Raw genomic sequence first — 20,322 nt, forward strand, 5'->3', positions numbered from 1 at the left:
CTCCTACCTCATGATGCAGCTGCAGTCTCAGGAAACAGCCAGTGTTCACTGGGTGCCGCTAGTCTGTCATTTGCTGAGTCCCCTCAGGGTCTTTGTTCCTGTTCTTCCTTCTGCAGAGAACCAGTGGACTTGCTTTGGACAATTGATTTGCTATAGGTTGCTAGGTGGTCAAGAGATTTTCCCACAGTATGTGATATAGTCTCAGGATGCTCATCTGTTTTGCACAGAAAAAAAATTCAGAACTTCGTTTAGTTTTATCCCCTGTGTGGTGCAGGCGGTGGCATATGTTAGCACTAAAACTGTTAGAGTTCTTTGTTTAGAAAAGCAGGAGTGGGAAGAACTAAGCTGAGGGTAAGTCTGTTTACCCAGGGGAGAACCATGTTGGATTTTACCCACAGGCTATCTCCACAAAGAGCTTGAAGATCGGTGAAAGTCCATGGTGATCACCATGCAGTGGTCTTATACAGTCAGTCCTGCATGCCAACCTTTCTTTTCTTCTTCTTTTTTTTCTTTAAAAAAAAAAAAAAGTGGTCATTAAGGTTGCAGTCTAGCTCCTGACAGGATTTTCGCATGCATTGGTGCAAAACACTCATGTGAAAGGTGAAAATATTTAGGGACGGTCCAACTTAGCTGCATTGGACCCAATGGGAAGAATACTTGTATAAAAATTGAAATCTCACCCCACATCCTCTACTAAGATCCTGAAGCTATTAATTTCACTTCCTTCTCTTGCTCCTTGTTATACAGTTCTTATGTGGATAAAAGAATTAAATTGAAAGGAAGTAAGGAGACAAAGCTATGCAACAATGGTAATAATAGAATAATGTTGCTCCCGTATTCCTCAGTGGATATTAATCAGCCTAGGAGGTGAGGGAAGTGAGAGTTGCAATTGGATATCTGATCCACTTTTAAGGAATTCTTTTCTGCGTTCACATGTTGCATTTAGCCCTACGCTGTCCTTAAAGTCTGAACCACCTAGGTTCTCACTGGACCTGACATACACAAAGTGAGAGTTTATTTCTATTGCTAGACAGGATGAGAGATTGAGTCATGTACCTACCTAGTCATATCCCATCACCCCGGCTGCTTCTTGGAAGTGATATGTGGCTCAGTTCACTATACAGTTGTCAACATGTAAGGAGTTTGTAAAAAGCAAATCCATTGCCAATTCTGTGTTCCATTTGGCCCATGTGAGTCCAAATTGCACATTTGTTAGTTTTTAATGGCTCATATAAGTGGCAAGGTGACATTTGACACCTCTTTACTGCTCTAACGTTGCAGAAACTAAAGTTATCAGATGAGCCTGTAGAAGCAAAAGAAGATTACACTAAGTTTAACACGAAAGATTTGAAGACTGAAAAGGTACGTGTCCAGGTGTGGTGGTATCCTGTACGTTCGCCATGGGTGATGTGCGTAGACATTAGGAACAATTGCACACTTGATTGTGATTAGTTTTGACCATGAAAAATTAACTTGCATACCTGTGGCTTCATTTACTCAAAATTGTGCATGACAATGGAAATGTTAAGCAATTCAAACTTTTTACAAATCAGAGAAGAGCAATTCACTTGCCAAGGGTGTACCTTCACTTAATCAAGTGTTCATAGAGCAATGGGTGGTAAGGGAAGAAGCCTCTACAGATAAATTTTTAGTCAATCCTACTGCCCAAAATCGTCCCAGAAATTATGAATAACTCTACCATTCATCATGTGCCCATAAATGTTATTTGGGTAACATTTTGTACTAAGTTTTTTATCTTACACGTGTGTTGTAAGTAACATGTAGCTTTTATAATGCTTACATAGTTTTTGATTCTGGCCTTTCCATTTAGCATTATGTTGTGAAAATGTTCACATGTTATTAAACACTGAAATTTTGATCATCCTTTCATATCCAATCACAAGTGTTAATTTACTTCATCATATGGAATGGAATGGAATCAGTCCCCTGGTTTTGGACTTACAGGTTACTCTGGCTTTTTAAAATATTTTTTTTAATGAAGTGATAGACATTGTTATTTACAATCTGCATCTCTGTTTATTTCATTAGACACAATTTAGAACTAAGAGTAAGTGCTTAAAAAACATGAACTCTTTCATTAAAATATATAGCTAAATTGTTTTCCAAAGATATAGCAGAAATCTGTAGTCCCAAACATCATTGCCAATAACTGTTTATCTAGCATTCTTGAAAGCATTATTTTTATTCTTGAAAATATTTTCCTGTCAAGTTTCTTTAACTGGAAAGATCTGTCTTCCTAATGACTTACTGTTAATTTACATTTTTTGCAAATGTCAGTTGTATCCCTTGTTTTTATGTTGGGATAATAATGTTTTCTGTTGATTTTTAAGAACTTATTCTAAATTAAGACTATTAACACTTTATGATTCATATAAAGTACAAATAAATTTTCCATTATGTTTTTAACCTTTTCACTTGATATTTTAGTTGTTTTAATTTTTTTCTGAAGTATAGTATGTTTTTATGCTTAGAAAGGCCTTACCCACCCCAAGATAAGTTAGCTTTCATTTAGATTTTAGCAGTGCATAGTCCGCTTAGAGTTTATATGTCATTTATTGGGGCACATGATATCAAAGAATAATCCAACATTAAGATTTACCTAAACAACTCAATGCTCTGTGTAAACAGGGACATTTTGAATTTCTTTGAGACAAATCCTTCTGTCCCAGTGCCCAGTGTGTCCACTTGAGCATAGCACCAGTAAGAAAAGAGGGTTGGACCAGGATGGCAGGTGAATAAACACCCAGAACAATTTTTCTGGATTAGACAGCCACTTTTCACCTTCCCATCAAAAATTAAGACTCCTAAATGACATGTGACTGAATATGAGAAACGGGATTTCAGGAATCATATGCTGTGCCCTTGAACTTGTCTTACAGTTCCCAGGGAGATAGATGATTTTTTTTTTTTTCTTTACTGATTTCCATTATTTATGCTTCTTCTCAATAAGTTGTAAGGCATTGAGTAAAATCAGCTGCTATTTCCCATCTTCTAGTGCTTTTTAAAGGGCATAGGGTAGGGAATAATACAGTGACCAGGAAGAGAGAAAAATACAAAAGGCAGAGTTATTTGGAGTCAGCTTTTAGAAAGTATTTCTTTGTTGAAGAAGTACATTTCAGTACTAGTTGAAAACCAGTGGATGTTTTGTAATATAGGTCATCTTTTGAATATAATAGAATTGTCCTTCGTTTCCCATAGAGCAAATGAATAAAATCAAATGGTAGATTGATGTGAATTATTCATCATGTGGTAATAATACAAGGCTGTAATTCCTCCCTCTGACAATCTCCGCCTGTGTCAGTTCTATTGTCTGTGTTATTACACTTAATGCACCCTCCAGAATTATTCCCCCCACAGTAGACCATTGACTGTAACAGTTCACTCCTTAGATGGCAGCAGTCTTGACTTAATATATTCTGCATCTGAATTATGAATAGATATCAGAACTGTATTCATTCTCTTAGGAAGCATGTAAGTAGCAGGGCTTTCCTCCTTGACGAACCTTGAGACATGCAAAATATTGTCTGATTTGCATATGTGATTTACTAACGTTATATTCATACCATATTTCTCTGTTATTTTCATAAACAGAAAACTAGCAAACTGACTGCAGCTCAGAAGGCTTTGGCTAAAGTTGACAAGAGTGGAATGAAAAGTATCGATACCTTTTTTGGCACAAAAAGTCTTAAAAAAATTGGAAATGTTAAAAACTCTAAAAAATAAAGTCTAATAAAGCAAAACACATGTTTTCTTTTTATGCGTTCCATTTTCATTCTTCATGCTGCTATACTTCCTGACCCTTGATCACCACCTTTTGGAGAAAAAGAGATGGCAACGTTCAGGTTCCCTTGAACATTTTTTTTGGATTTGCTATTTGTGTTTCTGAACAAAATATGGGAAAGTCATTGTGTGGTTTTTATGACTATGGCCTTTGGAGTCTTTGACACAATGAAAAGTAATCAGGTGAACAGAATTAACATATAGCATCACAGCGTCCTGTTAACTGACCTATAACAATATTAGAGTTATTGTTATTTTATGTAATTTTGCTACACAGTAGCTTTAACAACATGGTTTTCAGTATACTGAGAGAAAATGAAGACCAAAACTGTCAGGTAAATTGCTGATTTTTTTTTTAATAGAATAGTGTTTGTAAATTTTATATTTATTGGAATTTTTATGTTTTATGAATATATGTTCTTGGTTTAAAAAAAAAGCATAGTGAAAAGAATAAAATAAAAATTGTAATCTACCTTTTCATTTCCCAGAAACAATTTGGCATATTTTCTTATATTAAAAAAAATGTTAAAGAAATTATAATAGTAATTTTAGAACCTCCATTTTTCTAATATCGTTTTGTGAGATTTTTCCCAGGCTACTAGGTAGTCTTCACAAATATGATTTTTAAATGACAATATCCTTTTCATTCATTCAATATTTGATTATTTAATAAATGTCCTTATTTCAACATTTATTTACATATGTTCAGTGTTTGAAGAGTCAGATTATATTGTCTACATCTTTCATTGCTTCCTTAAAAAAGATTTTTAGATATGAGTTTACTGGTTCAAAACTAAATTTTTCAAATATATACTTATGGAAATACATTTCAAAAAAGTTGACAGAATCTTCTACTTTAACAAATAGTGGGTGTGACATTTGTACATGAATATAATTTGATCCATTTAATTCCCTAATACCTTCTTTTTCCCTCTCCTCCTCCCTCCCCCTGAGACTCTGACTCTACTTTCATGGGACTCCCTTTTTTTATGTTTTCTCTCTAGCTTCCATATAGAGAAAACATCTGACCCTTGACTTTCTGAGTCTGGCTTATTTTGCTTAACATAATGCTTTCTAGTTGCATCCACTTTCCTGCAAATGACATAATTTTATTCTTTATGGCTGAATAACTCTCCTTTGTGTATATGCCACATTTTCTTTATCCAGTCATCTATTGACGGACACCTAGATTGATTTCATAACTTGGCTGGTGTGAATTGTGTTTTGATAAACAGGGGTATGCATATATCTCTAAAGAATGCTGACTTTAATTCTTATGCAAAGGTATCAAGAAGTGTTTCAGCTATGTTATATGACAGTTCCATTCTTAATCTTTTAACTCCATATTGATTTCCATGGTGGTTATTTCTATTTCTGAAAAGATTATCAGAGGCAAAACTGTCTAGCACTGGAGGCTTTCTTTATTGTTGTTTACTACAACTTCTTTTAACCAGGAAGAATTTCTTACCCATTTTTTGTCTTATGTGACAGGTTTTAGGAGTACAAGCCGCCTTTTTGTATAATATTTCTCACTTTGGGGCTGTCTGACTTTCCTCTTGATTAAATCCAAATTATACACTTCAGGCACTTACAGAAGAAGTGCTGTGTTTTTCTTTCTTACCATACCATATCAGGAGTCACAGTTTGCCCCATACCAATCTTGTTAACCTCAGTCACTCAGTGTGCTGTCCATAGGCTTATCCACTGTAAATTATTCTTTTTTTTTTTTACTCATTTATTTTTATTTTTTATTTATTTATTTATTTTTTTTATTGTAAACAAATGGGATACATGTTGTTTCTCTGTACATGGCGTAAAGGCATACCATTTGTGTAATCATAAATTTACATAGAGTAATGTTGTTTGATTCATTCTGTTATTTTTTCCCTTCCCCCCACCCCTCCCACCCCTCTTTACCCTCTATACAGTACTTCCTTCCTCCATACTTGCCCCCCTCCCTAACCCTAACTCTAACCCTAACACTAACCTTTCCCTCCCCCCCATTATGTGTCATCCTCCACTTATTAGCGATATCATTCGTCCTTTGGCTTTTTGAGATTGGCTTATCTCACTTAGCATGATATTCTCCAATTTCATCCATTTGCCTGCAAATGCCATAATTTTGTCATTATTTATGGCTGAGTAATATTCCATTATATATATATATATACCACAGTTTCTTTATCCACTCATCAATTGAAGGGCATCTAGGTTGGTTCCACAGTCTGGCTATTGTGAATTGAGCAGCTATGAACATTGATGTGGCTGTATGTCTGTCGTATGCTGATTTTAAGTCCTGTGGGTATAGGCCAAGGAGTGGGATAGCTGGGTCAAATGGAGGGTCCATTCCAAGTTTTCTAAGGAATCTCCACACTGCTTTCCAGAGTGGCTGCACTAATTTGCAGCCCCACCAGCAATGTATGAGTGTACCTTTCTCCCCACATCCTTGCCAACACCTGTTGTTGCTCGTATTCTTGATAATCGCCATTCTATTTGGGGTAAGATGGAATCTTAGGATGGTTTTGATTTGCATTTCTCTTATTACTAGAGATGTTGAGCATTTTTCCATATGTTTGTTGATTGCTTGTAGATCTTCTGTGAAGTGTCTATTCATTTCCTTAGCCCATTTGTCGACTGGATTATTTGAATTCTTGGAGTAGAGTTTTTTGAGTTCTTTATAGATTCTGGAGATTAGTGCTCTATCTGAAGTATGATTGGCAAAGATATTCTCCCACTCTGTAGGCTCTTTCTTTGCATTGCTGATAGTTTCCTTTGCTGAGAGAAAGCTTTTTAGTTTGAATCTATCCCAGTGGTTGATTCTAGCTTTTATTTCTTGTGCTATGGGAGTCCTGTTAAGGAAGTCTGATCCTAGACCAACAAGGTGAAGATTTGGACCTACTTTTTCTTCTATAATCTGCAGGGTCTCTGGTCTGATTCCGAGGTCCTTAATCCATTTTGAGTTTAGTTTCGTGCATGGTGAGAGATATGGGTTTAGTTTCATTCTGTTGCATATGGATTTCCAATTCTCCCAGCACCATTTGTTGAAGAGGCTATCTTTTCTCCATTGCATATTTTTGGCCCCTTTGTCTAGTATGAGAAAATTGTATTTATTTGGGTTTGTGTCCGTGTCCTCTATTCTGTACCATTGATCTACCTTTCTATTTTGGTACCAATACCATGCCGTTTTTGTTACTATTGCTTTGTAGTAGAGTTGAAGATCTGGTATTGCAATACCCCCTGTTTCACTCTTCCTGCTAAGGATTGCTTTAGCTATTCTGGGTTTCTTATTCTTCCAGATGAATTTCATAATTGCTTGCTCTATTTCTGTAAGGTACATCATTGGGATTTTAATTGGAATTGCATTGAATTTGTATAGCACTTTAGGTAGTATGGCCATTTTGACAATATTAATTCTTCCTATCCAAGAACATGGAAGATCTTTCCATCTTCTAAGGTGTTCTTTAATTTCTTTCTTTAGTGTTGTATAGTTCTCATTGTAGAGGTCTTTCACCTCTTTTGTGAGATTGATTCCCAAGTATTTTATTTTTTTCGAGGCTATTTTGAATGGGGTAGTTTTCCTAATTTCTCTTTCTGAAGATTCATCACTTATGTATAAAAATGCATTGGATTTATGGGCATTGATCTTGTAACCTGCTACTTTACTGAATTCACTTATGAGTTCTAAGAGTTTTCTGGTGGAATTTCCAGGTTCCTCTAAATATATAATCATGTCATCATCAAACAGGGATAGTTTGAGTTCTTCTTTTCCAATTCGTATCCCTTTAATTTCTTTGGTTTGTCTAATTGCTCTGGCCAGAGTCTCAAGAACGATGTTGAATAGAAGTGAACGATGTTGAAAGAGGGCATCCCTGCCTTGTTCCAGTTTTTAGGGGGAATGCTTTCAGTTTTTCACCATTTAGAATGATATTAGCCATGGGCTTAGCATAAATGGCCTTTACAATGTTAAGGAATGTTCCCACTATCCCTATTTTTTCTAGTGTTTTGAGCATGAAGGGGTGCTGTATTTTATCAAATGCTTTTTCTGCATCTATTGAAATAATCATGTGATTCTTGACTTTAAGTCTATTAATATGGTGAATTACGTTTATTGATTTCCTGATGTTGAACCAACCTTGCATCCCTGGGATGAAACCCACTTGATCATGGTGCACTATCTTTTTAATATGTTTTTGTATGCGATTTGCTAAAATTTTGTAGAGAATTTTTGCGTCCATGTTCATTAAGGATATTGGTCTGAAATTTTCTTTCCTTGATGAGTCTCTGTCTGGTTTAGGTATCAGTGTGATATTGGCTTCATAGAATGAGTTTGGGAGGGTTCCCTCCTCTTCTATTTTATGGAATACTTTGAGAAGTATTGAAATGAGCTCTTCTTTAAAGGTTTTGTAGAACTTGGCTGAGAACCCATCTGGTCCCGGACTTTTCTTTGTTGGTAGGCTTTTGATGACTTCTTCTATTTCAGTACTTGAAATTGGTCTATTTAAATTGTTTATGTCCTCCTCGTTCAGTTTAGGCAATTCATATGTCTCTAGAAACCTGTTGATGTCTTCGAAATTTTCTATTTTGTTGGAGTATAGATTTTCAAAATAGCTTCTAATTATGTTTTGTATTTCAATCCTGTCTGTTGTGATATTTCCTTGTTCATTCCGAATTTTAGTGATTTGGGTTTTCTCTCTACTTCTCTTTGTTAGTGTGGCTAAAGGTTTATCAATTTTGTTTATTTTTTCGAAGAATCAACTATTTATTTTGTCAATTTTTTGTATTGTTTCTTTTGTTTCAATTTCATTGATTTCAGCTCTGATTTTAACTATTTCCTGTCTTCTACTACTTTTGGTGCTGTTCTGTTCTTCTTTTTCTAGGGCTTTGAGCTGTAGTGTTAGGTCGTTTATTTGTTGAGTTTTACTTCTTTTATTAAATGCGCTCCATGAAATAAATTTCCCTCTAAGTACTGCTTTCATAGTGTCCCAGAGATTTTGATATGATGTTTCTTTGTTCTCATTTACCTCTAAGAATTTTTTAATTTCCTTCCTAATATCTTCTGTTATGCATTCATCATATAATAGCATATTGTTTAATCTCCAGATGTTGGAATAGTTTCTGTGTTTTACTCTTTCATTTATTTCTAACTTCAATCCATTATGATCTGATAGAATACATGCTAGTGTCTCTATCTTCTTGTATTTGCTAACATTAGCTTTGTGGCCTAATATATGGTCTGTTTTAGAGAAGGATCCATGTGCTGCTGAGAAGAAAGTGTATTCGCTCTTGGTTGGATGGTATATTCTATAAATGTCCGTTAAGTCTAAATTATCGATTGTGTTATTGAGATCTATGGTTTCTTTGTTCAATTTCTGTCTGGAAGATCTGTCCAGTGGTGAGAGAGGCGTGTTAAAATCACCTAGTATTATTGTGTTATGGTCTATTTGGTTTCTGAAATTGAGAAGGATTTGTTTGACATACATGGATGAGCCACTGTTTGGGGCATAGATGTTTATGATTGTTATATCTTGCTGATTTATGCTTCCCTTAAGCAGTATGAAATGTCCTTCTTTATCCCTTCTGACTAACTTTGGCTTGAAGTCCACATTATCGGAAATGAGGATGGATACTCCAGCTTTTTTGCTGAGTCCATGTGCATGGTATGTTTTTCCCCATCCTTTCGCCTTTAGTCTATGGGTATCTTTTTCTATGAGGTGAGTCTCTTGCAGGCAACATATTGTTGGATCTTTCTTTTTAATCCAATCTGCCAGTCTATGTCTTTTGATTGATGAGTTCAGGCCATTAACATTCAGGGTTATTATAGAGAAATGATTTGATTTCCCGGTCATTTGGTTCATTTTTTAAATTTTGTTTATTTATTTGTTTGACACAACTTGTTTCCTCCTTTATTTGACAATTCCTTTAGGATAATTCCTCCCTTTGCTGATTTGCTTCTTTGTTTTTCATCTCTTCCTCATGGAATATTTTGCTGAGAATGTTCTGTAGTGCTTGCTTTCTTTTTGTAAATTCTTTTAGCTTTTGTTTATCATGGAAGGATTTTATTTCATCGTCAAATTTGAAGGTAAGTTTTGCTGGGTATAAGATTCTTGGTTGGCATCCATTTTCTTTCAGGGCTTGAAAAATGTTGTTCCAGGCCCTTCTAGCTTTTAGGGTCTGGATTGAAAAATCTGCTGATATCCGTATTGGTTTCCCCCAAATGTAATTTGGTTCTTTTCTCTCACAGCCTTTAAAATTCTGTCTTTATTTTGTATGTTAGGTATTTTCATTATAATGTGCCTTGGTGTGGGTCTGTTGTAATTTTGTGTATTTGGAGTCCTATAAGCCTCTTGAACTTGATTTTCCATTTCATTCTTCAGATTTGGGAAATTTTCTGATATTATTTCATTGAATAAATTGTTCATTCCTTTGGCTTGTTTCTCTAGGCCTTCCTCAATCCCAATAATTCTTAAATTTGGCCTTTTCATGATATCCCATAGTTCTTGTAGATTCTGTTCATGATTTCTTACCATCTTCTCTGTTTGTTCAACTTTGTTTTCAAGGTTAAATATTTTGTCTTCAATGTCTGAGGTTCTGTCTTCCAGGTGTTCTATCCTATTGGATATGCTTTCTATGGAGTTCTTAATTTGGTTTATTGTTTCCTTCATGTCAAGGATTTCTGTTTGTTTTTTTTTCAATATCTCTAACTCTTTATTGAAATGATCTTTTGCTTCCTGTATTTGCTCTTTTAACTGTCGATTGGTGCGATCATTCAATACTTGCATTTGCTCTTTCATCTCATCGTTTGCTTCTCTGATCATTTTAATTATGTACATTCTGAACTCCTTTTCTGTCATTTCTTCTGCCATGCTGTCATTGGGTTTTATTGATGTAACATCTAGATTTGTTTGCAGCATTTTCTTTCCTTGTTTTCTCATATTGTTCAGGTATCAGTGGGCCACTGAGATATTGCAGATTTCCTCTATTGACTTACAATGTCCCTGAAGATTTCTATATATATCCCCCCTTAGCCTTCAGTAGGCTGAAGTCTTGGAGGAAGTTGATAATGCAGTGCTCCACAAGGAAGCTGCCTCTCTAGGAGTGGTGGCCTTCAGGTGGGGTATAATCCCTGCTAGTGGGCAGAGGTGCCTCCACTTGTTGACCAATGGCCATCCAAAGGGGACCTAGGCTGCGGGCTGAGGCAAGGCCTGTTTGGGCCTGAGTCTCTGGTTTTACCGTCCTTGTGGGGAAACCTCACCCGGCAGGGAAGACTCACCCGGTGAGGAGGTCTTGCTGGTCAGTTCCCTCCTAGAGGTTCCCCTCAATTTACAGCTACCGCCTGGGCTGGGCTGCCTTCCTCTGCAAAGTTCTCAGGGGCCCAGCCCTACCTCCTGGCCCTGGGAGCCTCACCCTTCGCAGATGAATCTCCTTAGGCTGCCCCTCCTCAGAGAATCTGCCCGCAGGCCTGGAACTTTCGCTCCGCCCTAAGCCTGTCTCTGTGCGGCTCTTCCACCCAGAAGCCTCCTAAATCCTGGGACCCTGCTCTGCACCTAATCGCCTGGCTATGCGGCCCCTCCTCTGAGCAGCCACCTGGGGCCCCGAACAATCGCTCTGAGTCCCAGAGACCCGCCACACGCCTCTTCCTCCAGACATCCGCCCAGTATTCTGGTGCGGTCACTAGGAGTCCAAGAAACTCACTTCGTGCCTCCTCCTCCCACCAACCACCCGTAGCCCTGGGCAATCAATCACTCCGAGTCGAAGTGACCCTCCCCGTTCCTCCTCCTTCTCCAGATAACCCCCCGGGTGTTCAGGAGCGGTTGCTCTGAGTGGCTCTGAGTCCACGTGACCCGCTGCACGGGTCCTCTGGGCAACCGCCCGGAGCTCTGGTGCGGCCACTCAAGACCAAGCGACCCACTGCGCTCCTCCTCCAGGCAGCCCCCCTGTGTTCAGGCGCTGTCACTTTAAGTCCAAACAACTCACCACTCGCCTTCTCCTCTGAGCAGCCGCCTGGAGCGCTAATGCAGTCACTGCAAGTCCAACCGACCCACCGCGCTCCTCCTCCTCCTCCTCCTCCTCCTCCTCCGGGCAGGCCCCGGGGTTCAGAAGTGGTCTGAGTTCAAACAGCTCGCCACGCAGCCCCTTCTCTGGCAACCGCCTGTAGCTCTGGTGTAGTAACCCCGAATCCAAGCGGCCGCGCTCCTCTTCCTCCTCTTCGTCCTCAGGGCAGGCCCCGGGGTTCAGAAGCAGTCGCCCTGAGTCCAAACAGCTCGCCGCTTCTCCTCTGGCAACCGCCTGCAGCTCTGGTGCAGTCACTCCGAATCCAAGTGGCCACCAAGCCTGACAGTTTTCCTTTAATAAAGGAGTACCTTTTAATATTTGAATTATAATGATTTCTTAATGTTATTCATTTTCAAATCTGAAGGTCAGTTTTGCTGGGTATAGGATTCTTGGTTGGCAGCCATGTTCTTTCAGAGCTTATGTTGTTCCAGGCCCTTCAGGCTTTTAGGGTCTGGGCTGAGAAATTTGCTGATAGCCATATTGGTTTCCCCCTGTATGTAATTTGATGCTTTTCTCTCACAGCTTTTAAAATTCTATCTTTATATTGGAATTTAGGCATTTTCATTATAATGTGCCTTGGTGTGAATCTGTTGTAATTATGTACATTTGGTGTTCTGTAAGCCTCTTGTAGTTGATTTCCTATTTCATTCTTCAGGTTTGGAAATTTTCGGATATTTCATTGAACAATATTCCTTTGGTTTGTATCTCTGTGCCTTCCTCAATCCCAATAATTCTTAAATTTGGTCTTTTCACGATATCCCATAATTCTTGGAGTTCCGTTCATGATTTCTTAACATCTTCTCTGTTTGGTCAACTTTATTTTCAAGATTAACAATTTTGTCTTCATTGTCTGAGGTTCTGTCTTCCAAGTGATCTAGTCTGTTGGTGATGCTTTCCATTGAGTTTTTTATTTGATTTATTGTTTCTTCATTTCAAAGATTTCTGTTTTTTTTTTTTTTCCAGAATCTGTATCTCTTTGTTGAAATGATATGTTGCTTCCTGCAGTTGCTCTTTTAACTGTTTGTTGGAGTGATGGTTCATTGTCTGTATTTGCAAATGAACGCCTTTTCTGACATTTCTTCTACCATGCTGACATTGGATTCTATTAATAACAGAATCTTGATTTGTTTGGAACACTTTCTTCCCTTGTTTCTTCATGTTGTTCACATATCTTCCCCTCTAGCAGTGTGGATCTGGGGTATTGCAGTTTCCCTCCTATAGGCTTATAGTGACCCTGCAGGTTTCCAAAACCTCTTCTTTAAGGCAGAGATCAATGTTAGCAGCACCCAGTACAGAAAATATGCAGCCCTAAACCAAACAAACCCTATGAAGACATTAACAGTATTGTCATAATAAACAGAGAGGACAAGTTCAATTATTATCTACAGTATAATCAATAGATTTGCAATGAGTTTTACAGTTTCTAATGGTGGACAAAGAGGATGGGGAGGGGTGTAGGATGTAACTGTTAATGGGGTAAGAAAAGAGTATATATTAGTACTAGATCGTAGGAAGAGTGAAAACGGAATAAAAAGAAATTGGTTGAGAAAAGAGAGAAAGAGAGTGAGGAAATAGGTAAACAAAAGGAAAATAGGGCAAGACAAAGAAATAAAAAGTTAAATTTTTTCAAAAAGGACAGAAAAAAAAAATCTACACTATAACAGTCATATACTATTCAAACCTCCCAGTCTTCAGTAGCCTGATGCATGAGAGGTACCTAACAATGAACTTCCAGTCTCCAGCATGCGTCTCAGGGTGGAATTTGCCCCACCTAAAGAAGGGAGCTTCTGCTTCCAGGATAATCCAAGATGGCTGCACTGGCTTCGAAAACATGTTGACTGCTGGGGTGTAGGCTCCGACTCTGCATGGGGATGGTTGTTTGGGCTGGGAGTCCGGGAGGCGGGGAGCAGTTGGTCAGACCCGGGGTCCTGCAGTTCCTGGCTGTTGTCCCAAAATGGTGGCAGCCATGTGTAACCAAACCTGCAGGTACTGTGACAGTGGACTTCCAGGCAACATAGGGAAGCAGGTGATCCACTGGCAGGCTACTGGCAGACGATCAGCAGGTGGACCTTGGCTGATGGATGATGGGTAGGTGAAAGACAGGCAAGAGGCAGGCAAACAGGCAAATGGAGGATGATAGGCGGCAGTCAGTGAGCGATCTGCACTCAAAAAGCAGACAATATGCTGGCAGACAGTGGGTGATCCAGGTGGACAAATGGGGTAAACAGCAGGGGATCAAAGAGCAGCAAAGACTGCCTCAGAGAAGCAGATTTTCCTCTGCTTGAAACCTAAGTTATGGAGCGACAAGGAACACAGCCTCTCTCTAGTCTGCCATCTTGGATCTCAATTTTTTAATGTTAAATTAACCTTATAATCCTAGAATATACCCTATTTTGTCATAATGCTCTATTCTTTTCATATACAATGGCTTTTATTTTTTATTTACTAACATTTCGTTATGGACTTATATATTTCTATTAATGAATCTTGATTTATAGTTTTCTTTACTTGTAATGATTTTGTCTGATTTTGGTATCAGTAAAACCAGCCTTATAAAATAAGTGGGGAAATACCTTTACATAACCTATGTTCTGAAAGAGTTGTAATGATTTTGTCTGATTTTGGTATCAGTAAAACCAGCCTTATAAAATAAGTGGGGAAATACCTTTACACAACCTATGTTCTGAAAGAGTTGTGTGAGATTGGTTTTGTTTCTTCCTTATGTGTGGAACAAAATTCACCAGTGAAGCTGGTACTGGGGGTATCAGCAGAGTTAGGGTTAAATAGGGGAAGAACATAAATAGTTCGGGGAGACTGGGGGTGGGGGAAGAGACATGCACATGTATATTTAGTTAGTCTTATGGGCCGGAGGTAAGTTGTATTTAGGGTCTTTGGGTCTTGATGGCATCCTCCTGGCTGCATGGGCCAGGGCTTTGGAGTGCAGTTTCCATTCAGATTTTGATCGTAGCATGAGATGTTTGCCTGTTGGAAACTAAGATGGAGAAATGAAGAACAGGTTAGCAGGACAACGGTTAGGTCTTTTTCAAATTTGTCAAGTTTAAAGGAGAAGCTGTAAGAGGAAGAAGCTGTTTCAAAGCCATTTGAACCAGTGATTTTCTTTTTTGGGAAGGTTTTTAATTACTATTTCAATCTTTGTAGTAGAAATAAAGCTATTCAAGATTTCTCTTTTTTCTTGTGCCAGTTTTGGTAATTTATATCCTTTAGGAAATGTCTCTATTTCAAGCCAGTTGTCAAATTTCTTGGTATAAATTGTTTATATTTGTAGTATTCTCTTACTGTTTATGTTTCTATAATGATGTTTCCTTTTTCATACCTGATATTTGTCATAAATGACATTTGTTTTCTTCATCAGCTCAAGCAAAGCTTACCATTTCCTTTTATCCATTTGAAGAACCATTTTCTTCTGACTTGCATCATTTCTGATAAGACATCTGTTTTAATTTTTGTATTTCTCCAACTTCATATAATGTGTCCAGTCCCATCCCTCATATTAGTTTCCAACATGTTGGTGTGGTTTTCTTTATCTTATTTGGGAGTCAATTAAGCTTCTTTATTTTTTGAGTTTATAATTTTCAAGCAATTTGGAAAATGTCTGGCCAACATTTCTTCAAATATTTTTCAGTTATTTTCCCTCCTTTCTCCCCATCTCCTCAGCTTCTGGGACCCCAGTTTCATGTGTGCACTTGAGAGCAGTCCTGAAATGGAGCTTCTGATTTTTTTTTTTTTCCTTTGTTTTGTAGACAGTTGTTTCTCTTGCTGTATTTTCAAGTTTATTTTGGATGTAGGATTTCATCTTCCATTTACCTCCATTAGTGAATTTTTATTTGTTCTATTTGGATCTTTTTTATGTCTTCTTACTTTTCTGTTCATATATTTGTGTTTTCCTTTAGATACTCTGGTTTAAGTAGGTACATAGATGTCTGTTGGTTTGTCATTTCTGTGTCCATTTTTTCAATTTGTTTCTTTCTCTCCATTACTATTGTTTACTTTGAAATAATGTTAGACTTATAGAAAAGTTGCAAGAATACTAAAAAGAGAGCCTACCCTCCTCTCAGGTTCCCACAATATTAACCCTTTACATAACCACAGTACAACTATCAAAATCAGGGAATTTGCACTGATGTTACTATTAGCTAATTCATGACCTTATTGGAGTTATACTAATGTCTCTTTATACTAATGTCACTTGTCTGTTCCAGAATCCAATGCATGACCTCACAATGTATTTAGTTGTCATATCTCCTCAATATTTTCTGATTTGGAAGTCCCTCCATATTTCTTTTGTCTTTCAGGGACTTTGACACTTTGGGCAGTATTGATTGGTTGTTTTGTAAAATGATCCTCAGTTTTCCAGATACTTAGGAACTGTGCTAGTATGCTATTTCTCACATAATCATTTCATAGTACTACTAACAACCAATAATAACAGCAGACACTGGATAACATGTGATTGGCACTGATCTAAACACTTTGCATGTAATACTCATGTAATTCCTGTGGTTGCAGGATGAGGTATGGTAGGAGCCAGAATAGTGACACCAACCCAGAGAGCAAAGGGCAAAAGGAAAGGCCACGGAAACACTGGCATTATCATCCCTATTGGAGGTCAGGTCCAAGCAGCAGGGACTATTCAGGTTTGCTTGTTGCAGCGTGCTTGGCACAGAGTATGCACATGGTAGGCAGACAATTAAATAACCTAACCAGTATCCTTACTAGTTGAGACCACTGTTTTTTCCCAAGGCATAAAGTCAAGCTCTTTATCCACTTTGCCTTTCAAAGTTCCTGAGCTGTTTTCTGGTCTTTCTTTTGGTCCTTGAATACACCAGGCTCTCACCACACTGGTATCTTTGTATGACCATTTTGTGTCTATGCCTCTTCAGCTCTTCAGGTGATTTGTTCTGTCTTGTCAATATCATGCCCAAATCGGGGCAGCAATCCTAACCTTCCTTGCTCCTACAATGCTCCTACTCAGACACCCTCCATCCCATTTTCCTGCCTTCCTCTCTCCAGAGGCCCTTGCCTGACTGCTGTGCAAATACATATTCAGCTAGGGGGTAGCAAAGAGAGGTGGATGTTGCATTAGGGATTAACTGGCCAATCAATCCATCTACACTGAACATCTCGGCAGGTGTTCTGCAATACACTGAAGTTCTCAACAGCCTCATAGCTGAAACTTGAACTTCAAGGTTCATGCTGTGAATGCATTTTTCTATGGTGCTCTAGTATTAAAGTTCAAAGACATATTCACAAACTCATGCAAAATGTGTATGAGCCTTAAAGTTGTATGCTAATGATTCTGGTCATTAAATTAAGTAGAATTATTAATCTCTGAATAAAGAGCTGTGAATTGGACAACACTTGCTGCAGTCATTTTACCTGTCTGTCCCAAGACCTGCAGCTAAAATACATTATTTCCATCTGTGTGACTGTGCCAATGCTAATAAATTTGCTTTCACATGGCATTTAGAGATTTATACAAGCCCACAACCTAAATTCTTAAAGTTTGAGAATATGTGTGATTTTATAAAAGCCTTATCTTCCCAGGAGCTTTAAATAGGAGCTTACATCATGGCTTAGCCACAAATGAAATGGAAATTTGGGAAATAAGCAATTTTGTTTTCTTGCATATTTGACTTTACCTTTGTGTTGGTCAGCTTTTTATTGCTGTGAGCAAAATACCTGACAGGAACAATGTAGGGGAGCAAAACTATTTTGACTCATGATTTCAGAGGTCTTAATCCGTGGTTGGCTGACTCCATTGTCTGAGCTCAAGGTAAGGCAGAAGGGAATGGCAAAGGAAAGCTGCTCAGCTCATGGCAGCCCAGAAGCAGAAAGCGAGCTGGAGGATCCAGGAGGTTAAGATATAATCCATAAAGACATGTCCCCAATGACCTACTACCTTCAGCCACACCTTGCCAGCACACCCCACCTGCTGAGAGCACCTACTACAACAGTCAAATTATTAATCCATCAACTGGATTAATTCACTGATTATCTTATAGCTCTCATAATCTAGACATTTTACCTCTGAACATTAACACAGGAACTTTGCAGGAACACTCACAACCAAACCGTAGCAACCTTTGACACCAAGATGAAGATTCTGATCTCACTTGCAATGTGCAACATTAACCAAGAGTTCGATAATACTTGAAAAATGAAAAACAAAAGATGTTTCAGGTGCTGTTTGGGGTAATAATATTAGGAACAAATCAATCTGGACTTACATGGAAGCACACAATTATAAATATACCCATACATGTGTACCTATACACAGACATGTGTAACCTACCCTTCTTTTGAACTTTTAAAGGAATTTCAAATTAGAGCCATTTTGCACTTTTTATACCAAACATTAGGATACTTTAGCTTACTCAATTCTTTGGTCCCTTGTTTCTCTTACATCATTTATTATTATTATTATTATTATTATTATTATTATTATTATTATTAATGTGCTGAGTTTGGGAAAGCTTCAAAAGATTTCTGCAAACTATAAAACCACTTGCACATACATACAAGGGCCTCTATCATTTTCATCAGACCATACATATTTCTGAAACTGATCCCAGATTACCAACAACATTCTTTCCTTTTGTATGTCTCATTTATCTTCAATTTAAATTTTCCTTGTATTCTCAGTCCTTTGGCCCATTGACCTTTCAAGGTTTATACTTTGGTCCTGTTCTTCCAGGGAGATTCTTCTCTGTAGGTTTAAGGCAGATTGTTTCTGGTCTATTTCATGATGTCTACATGGCGGCGTGTATCTTTTTTGAGGGGAACTTCATAAGACAGGAAGGCAGTCTGGAAGTAGGACTCTAGACGTGCATTTACTTACAAAATGTAGTGTTGTTTATTTTGTATGCAAACTTGTGACAACAGTAAACATATCGTAAATCTTATAAAAACGTAAATGAAGTGAAAAAGAGACTAAATGAGTGGTGATGTTTCCAAAAGGACCTATGAATTTAAAGTTGCCAAATTGTTCCTGGTTGAAGTCCCCATCTTGCCTTAACTCTGATCCTTGTGCACATCATTGGCACTGCTGGTCCAGTCACCTGTTCTGTGACATGGGACTAGCTCACTAAGTCATCTTATGTTCTTTCCTGAAATCACTGGTTCTTGGGGCACCTCATCTCCTTTACTCCTGGGAGGGTGCTTTTAGGGGATCATTCCTGAGATGTGGACAATGCATGCAGCGCTCCTCTAAGCTCTTTGGATGGATGATCATCAGTTTCGCTGAAAGAAAATCTGAAGGAAATACACCAAAACACTTGTACTGACCATTGTAGTGTCTGTGGGATATGTGTGTTTATTTTTATTGCCTTCAGTTTCCAAAGAACACAATTACTGGAAAGTAATCACAAAGTCTAGCAGAGTACTTTGCAATATTTATACCACCTTTCACAGGATTTTATGTGCTTAATCCATCCAGAAACATGGCACAAGTGATATTATCTCTCCCATTTTACAGTTGAGCAAGACCAGACCAACTTATTTGCCCAAGACACTTAGCTAGCAAATAAGGAGCCAGAACTTGAACTTGGGATCTCTCTACCACCCCAAACTCCTTTTCGCCAGAGGCCGTCCCTAGACTGCTGTCACATCCAAGGAAGTCCCTCCTCACCATATGTGTTAGACAGCTCTTTCACTGTTGTGACTAAAAGACCCAATCAAAACAATTTTAGGGGAGGAAAAGTTGATTTGAGAGCTCATGATTTCAGAGGTCTTAGTCCATAGAAGGCCAGCTCCATTCCTCAGAGCTCAGGTGAGGCAGATCATCATGGAGGAAGAGTGTGGTAGAGGGAAGCAGTTCTCTGGTAATCAGGAAGCAGAGAGACAGAGACTTCACTGGCCAGATACCTATACCCACACCTCCATGAACCATTTCCTCCAACTGCCCCCACAACTGCCTCCAGTTATCACTCACTCAGTCCTGTCAGGGATTAATTCACTGATTAGGTTAAGGCTATCACCCAATCATTTCTCCTCCAAACCTTCTTGTTCTGTCTCACATCCAAACCATAACACTACATTTGAAGGACAGTTTCTTCATGTCATTTAGGGATTGACCATCTTTCCCTGTTCTTAAGCCAGTCTAATTTGACTAGCCATCTTGTATCACAAAGGGACATTTCTCCCAGTCACCCCTTTCTACAGGACTAACCCAAAATTCAACGATCCTGGGAGTTAGGTGCATCATGCAGCAAATCCTCTCTCTTGGAAGACAGCCCAGGCCCAGGGAGACGAGAGGGCATTGTCTTAGTGTGCTAGGCTTTGATCTTGTCTGAATAGCCAGAAGAACCGATTTGATTTTTATACCTTTTTATACACTCCTCAGGTTTAGACAGTCCCTGGGGCCATTAGAACAACCGAAAGGTTTTCTAGCAATATATGACAGTAATTTACATTTTCAGAGCAATCTCTGATCTGTATTTAAATTAGTCT

General features: G+C 38.3%; 1 protein-coding gene and 1 long non-coding RNA gene across 6 annotated transcripts in view; one reads left to right on the forward strand and one right to left on the reverse strand.

Annotated features, from left to right (window-relative positions):
• Positions 1 to 20,322, forward strand: part of RNASEH2B (ribonuclease H2 subunit B) — a gene marked incomplete at its 5' end in the record, with an annotated part of 91,939 nt that overhangs the window by 63,232 nt on the left and 8,385 nt on the right. Inside the window, 2 exons of one of the 5 annotated variants that reach the window (XM_079138019.1) lie at positions 1,282 to 1,362; positions 3,613 to 4,134. The exons of the other annotated variants lie outside the window; for them this stretch is intronic. Of the exons in view, the coding sequence (XP_078994145.1) occupies positions 1,282 to 1,362; positions 3,613 to 3,744 (213 nt within the window). The 3' untranslated portion in view covers positions 3,745 to 4,134. Of the gene's footprint in view, positions 1 to 1,281; positions 1,363 to 3,612; positions 4,135 to 20,322 lie in introns of those variants that run through there. 5 annotated transcript variants of the gene reach the window in all.
• LOC306659980 lies at positions 13,495 to 14,592 on the reverse strand. The gene is made up of 2 exons (XR_013763517.1): positions 14,530 to 14,592; positions 13,495 to 14,437 (listed from the first exon to the last, which is right to left on the reverse strand). It is a non-coding gene; the product is annotated as an uncharacterized lncRNA (long non-coding RNA).

Source organism: Sciurus vulgaris (assembly GCF_902686455.1).
Source record: "Sciurus vulgaris genome assembly, chromosome: 4".
NCBI lineage: Eukaryota > Metazoa > Chordata > Mammalia > Rodentia > Sciuridae > Sciurus > Sciurus vulgaris.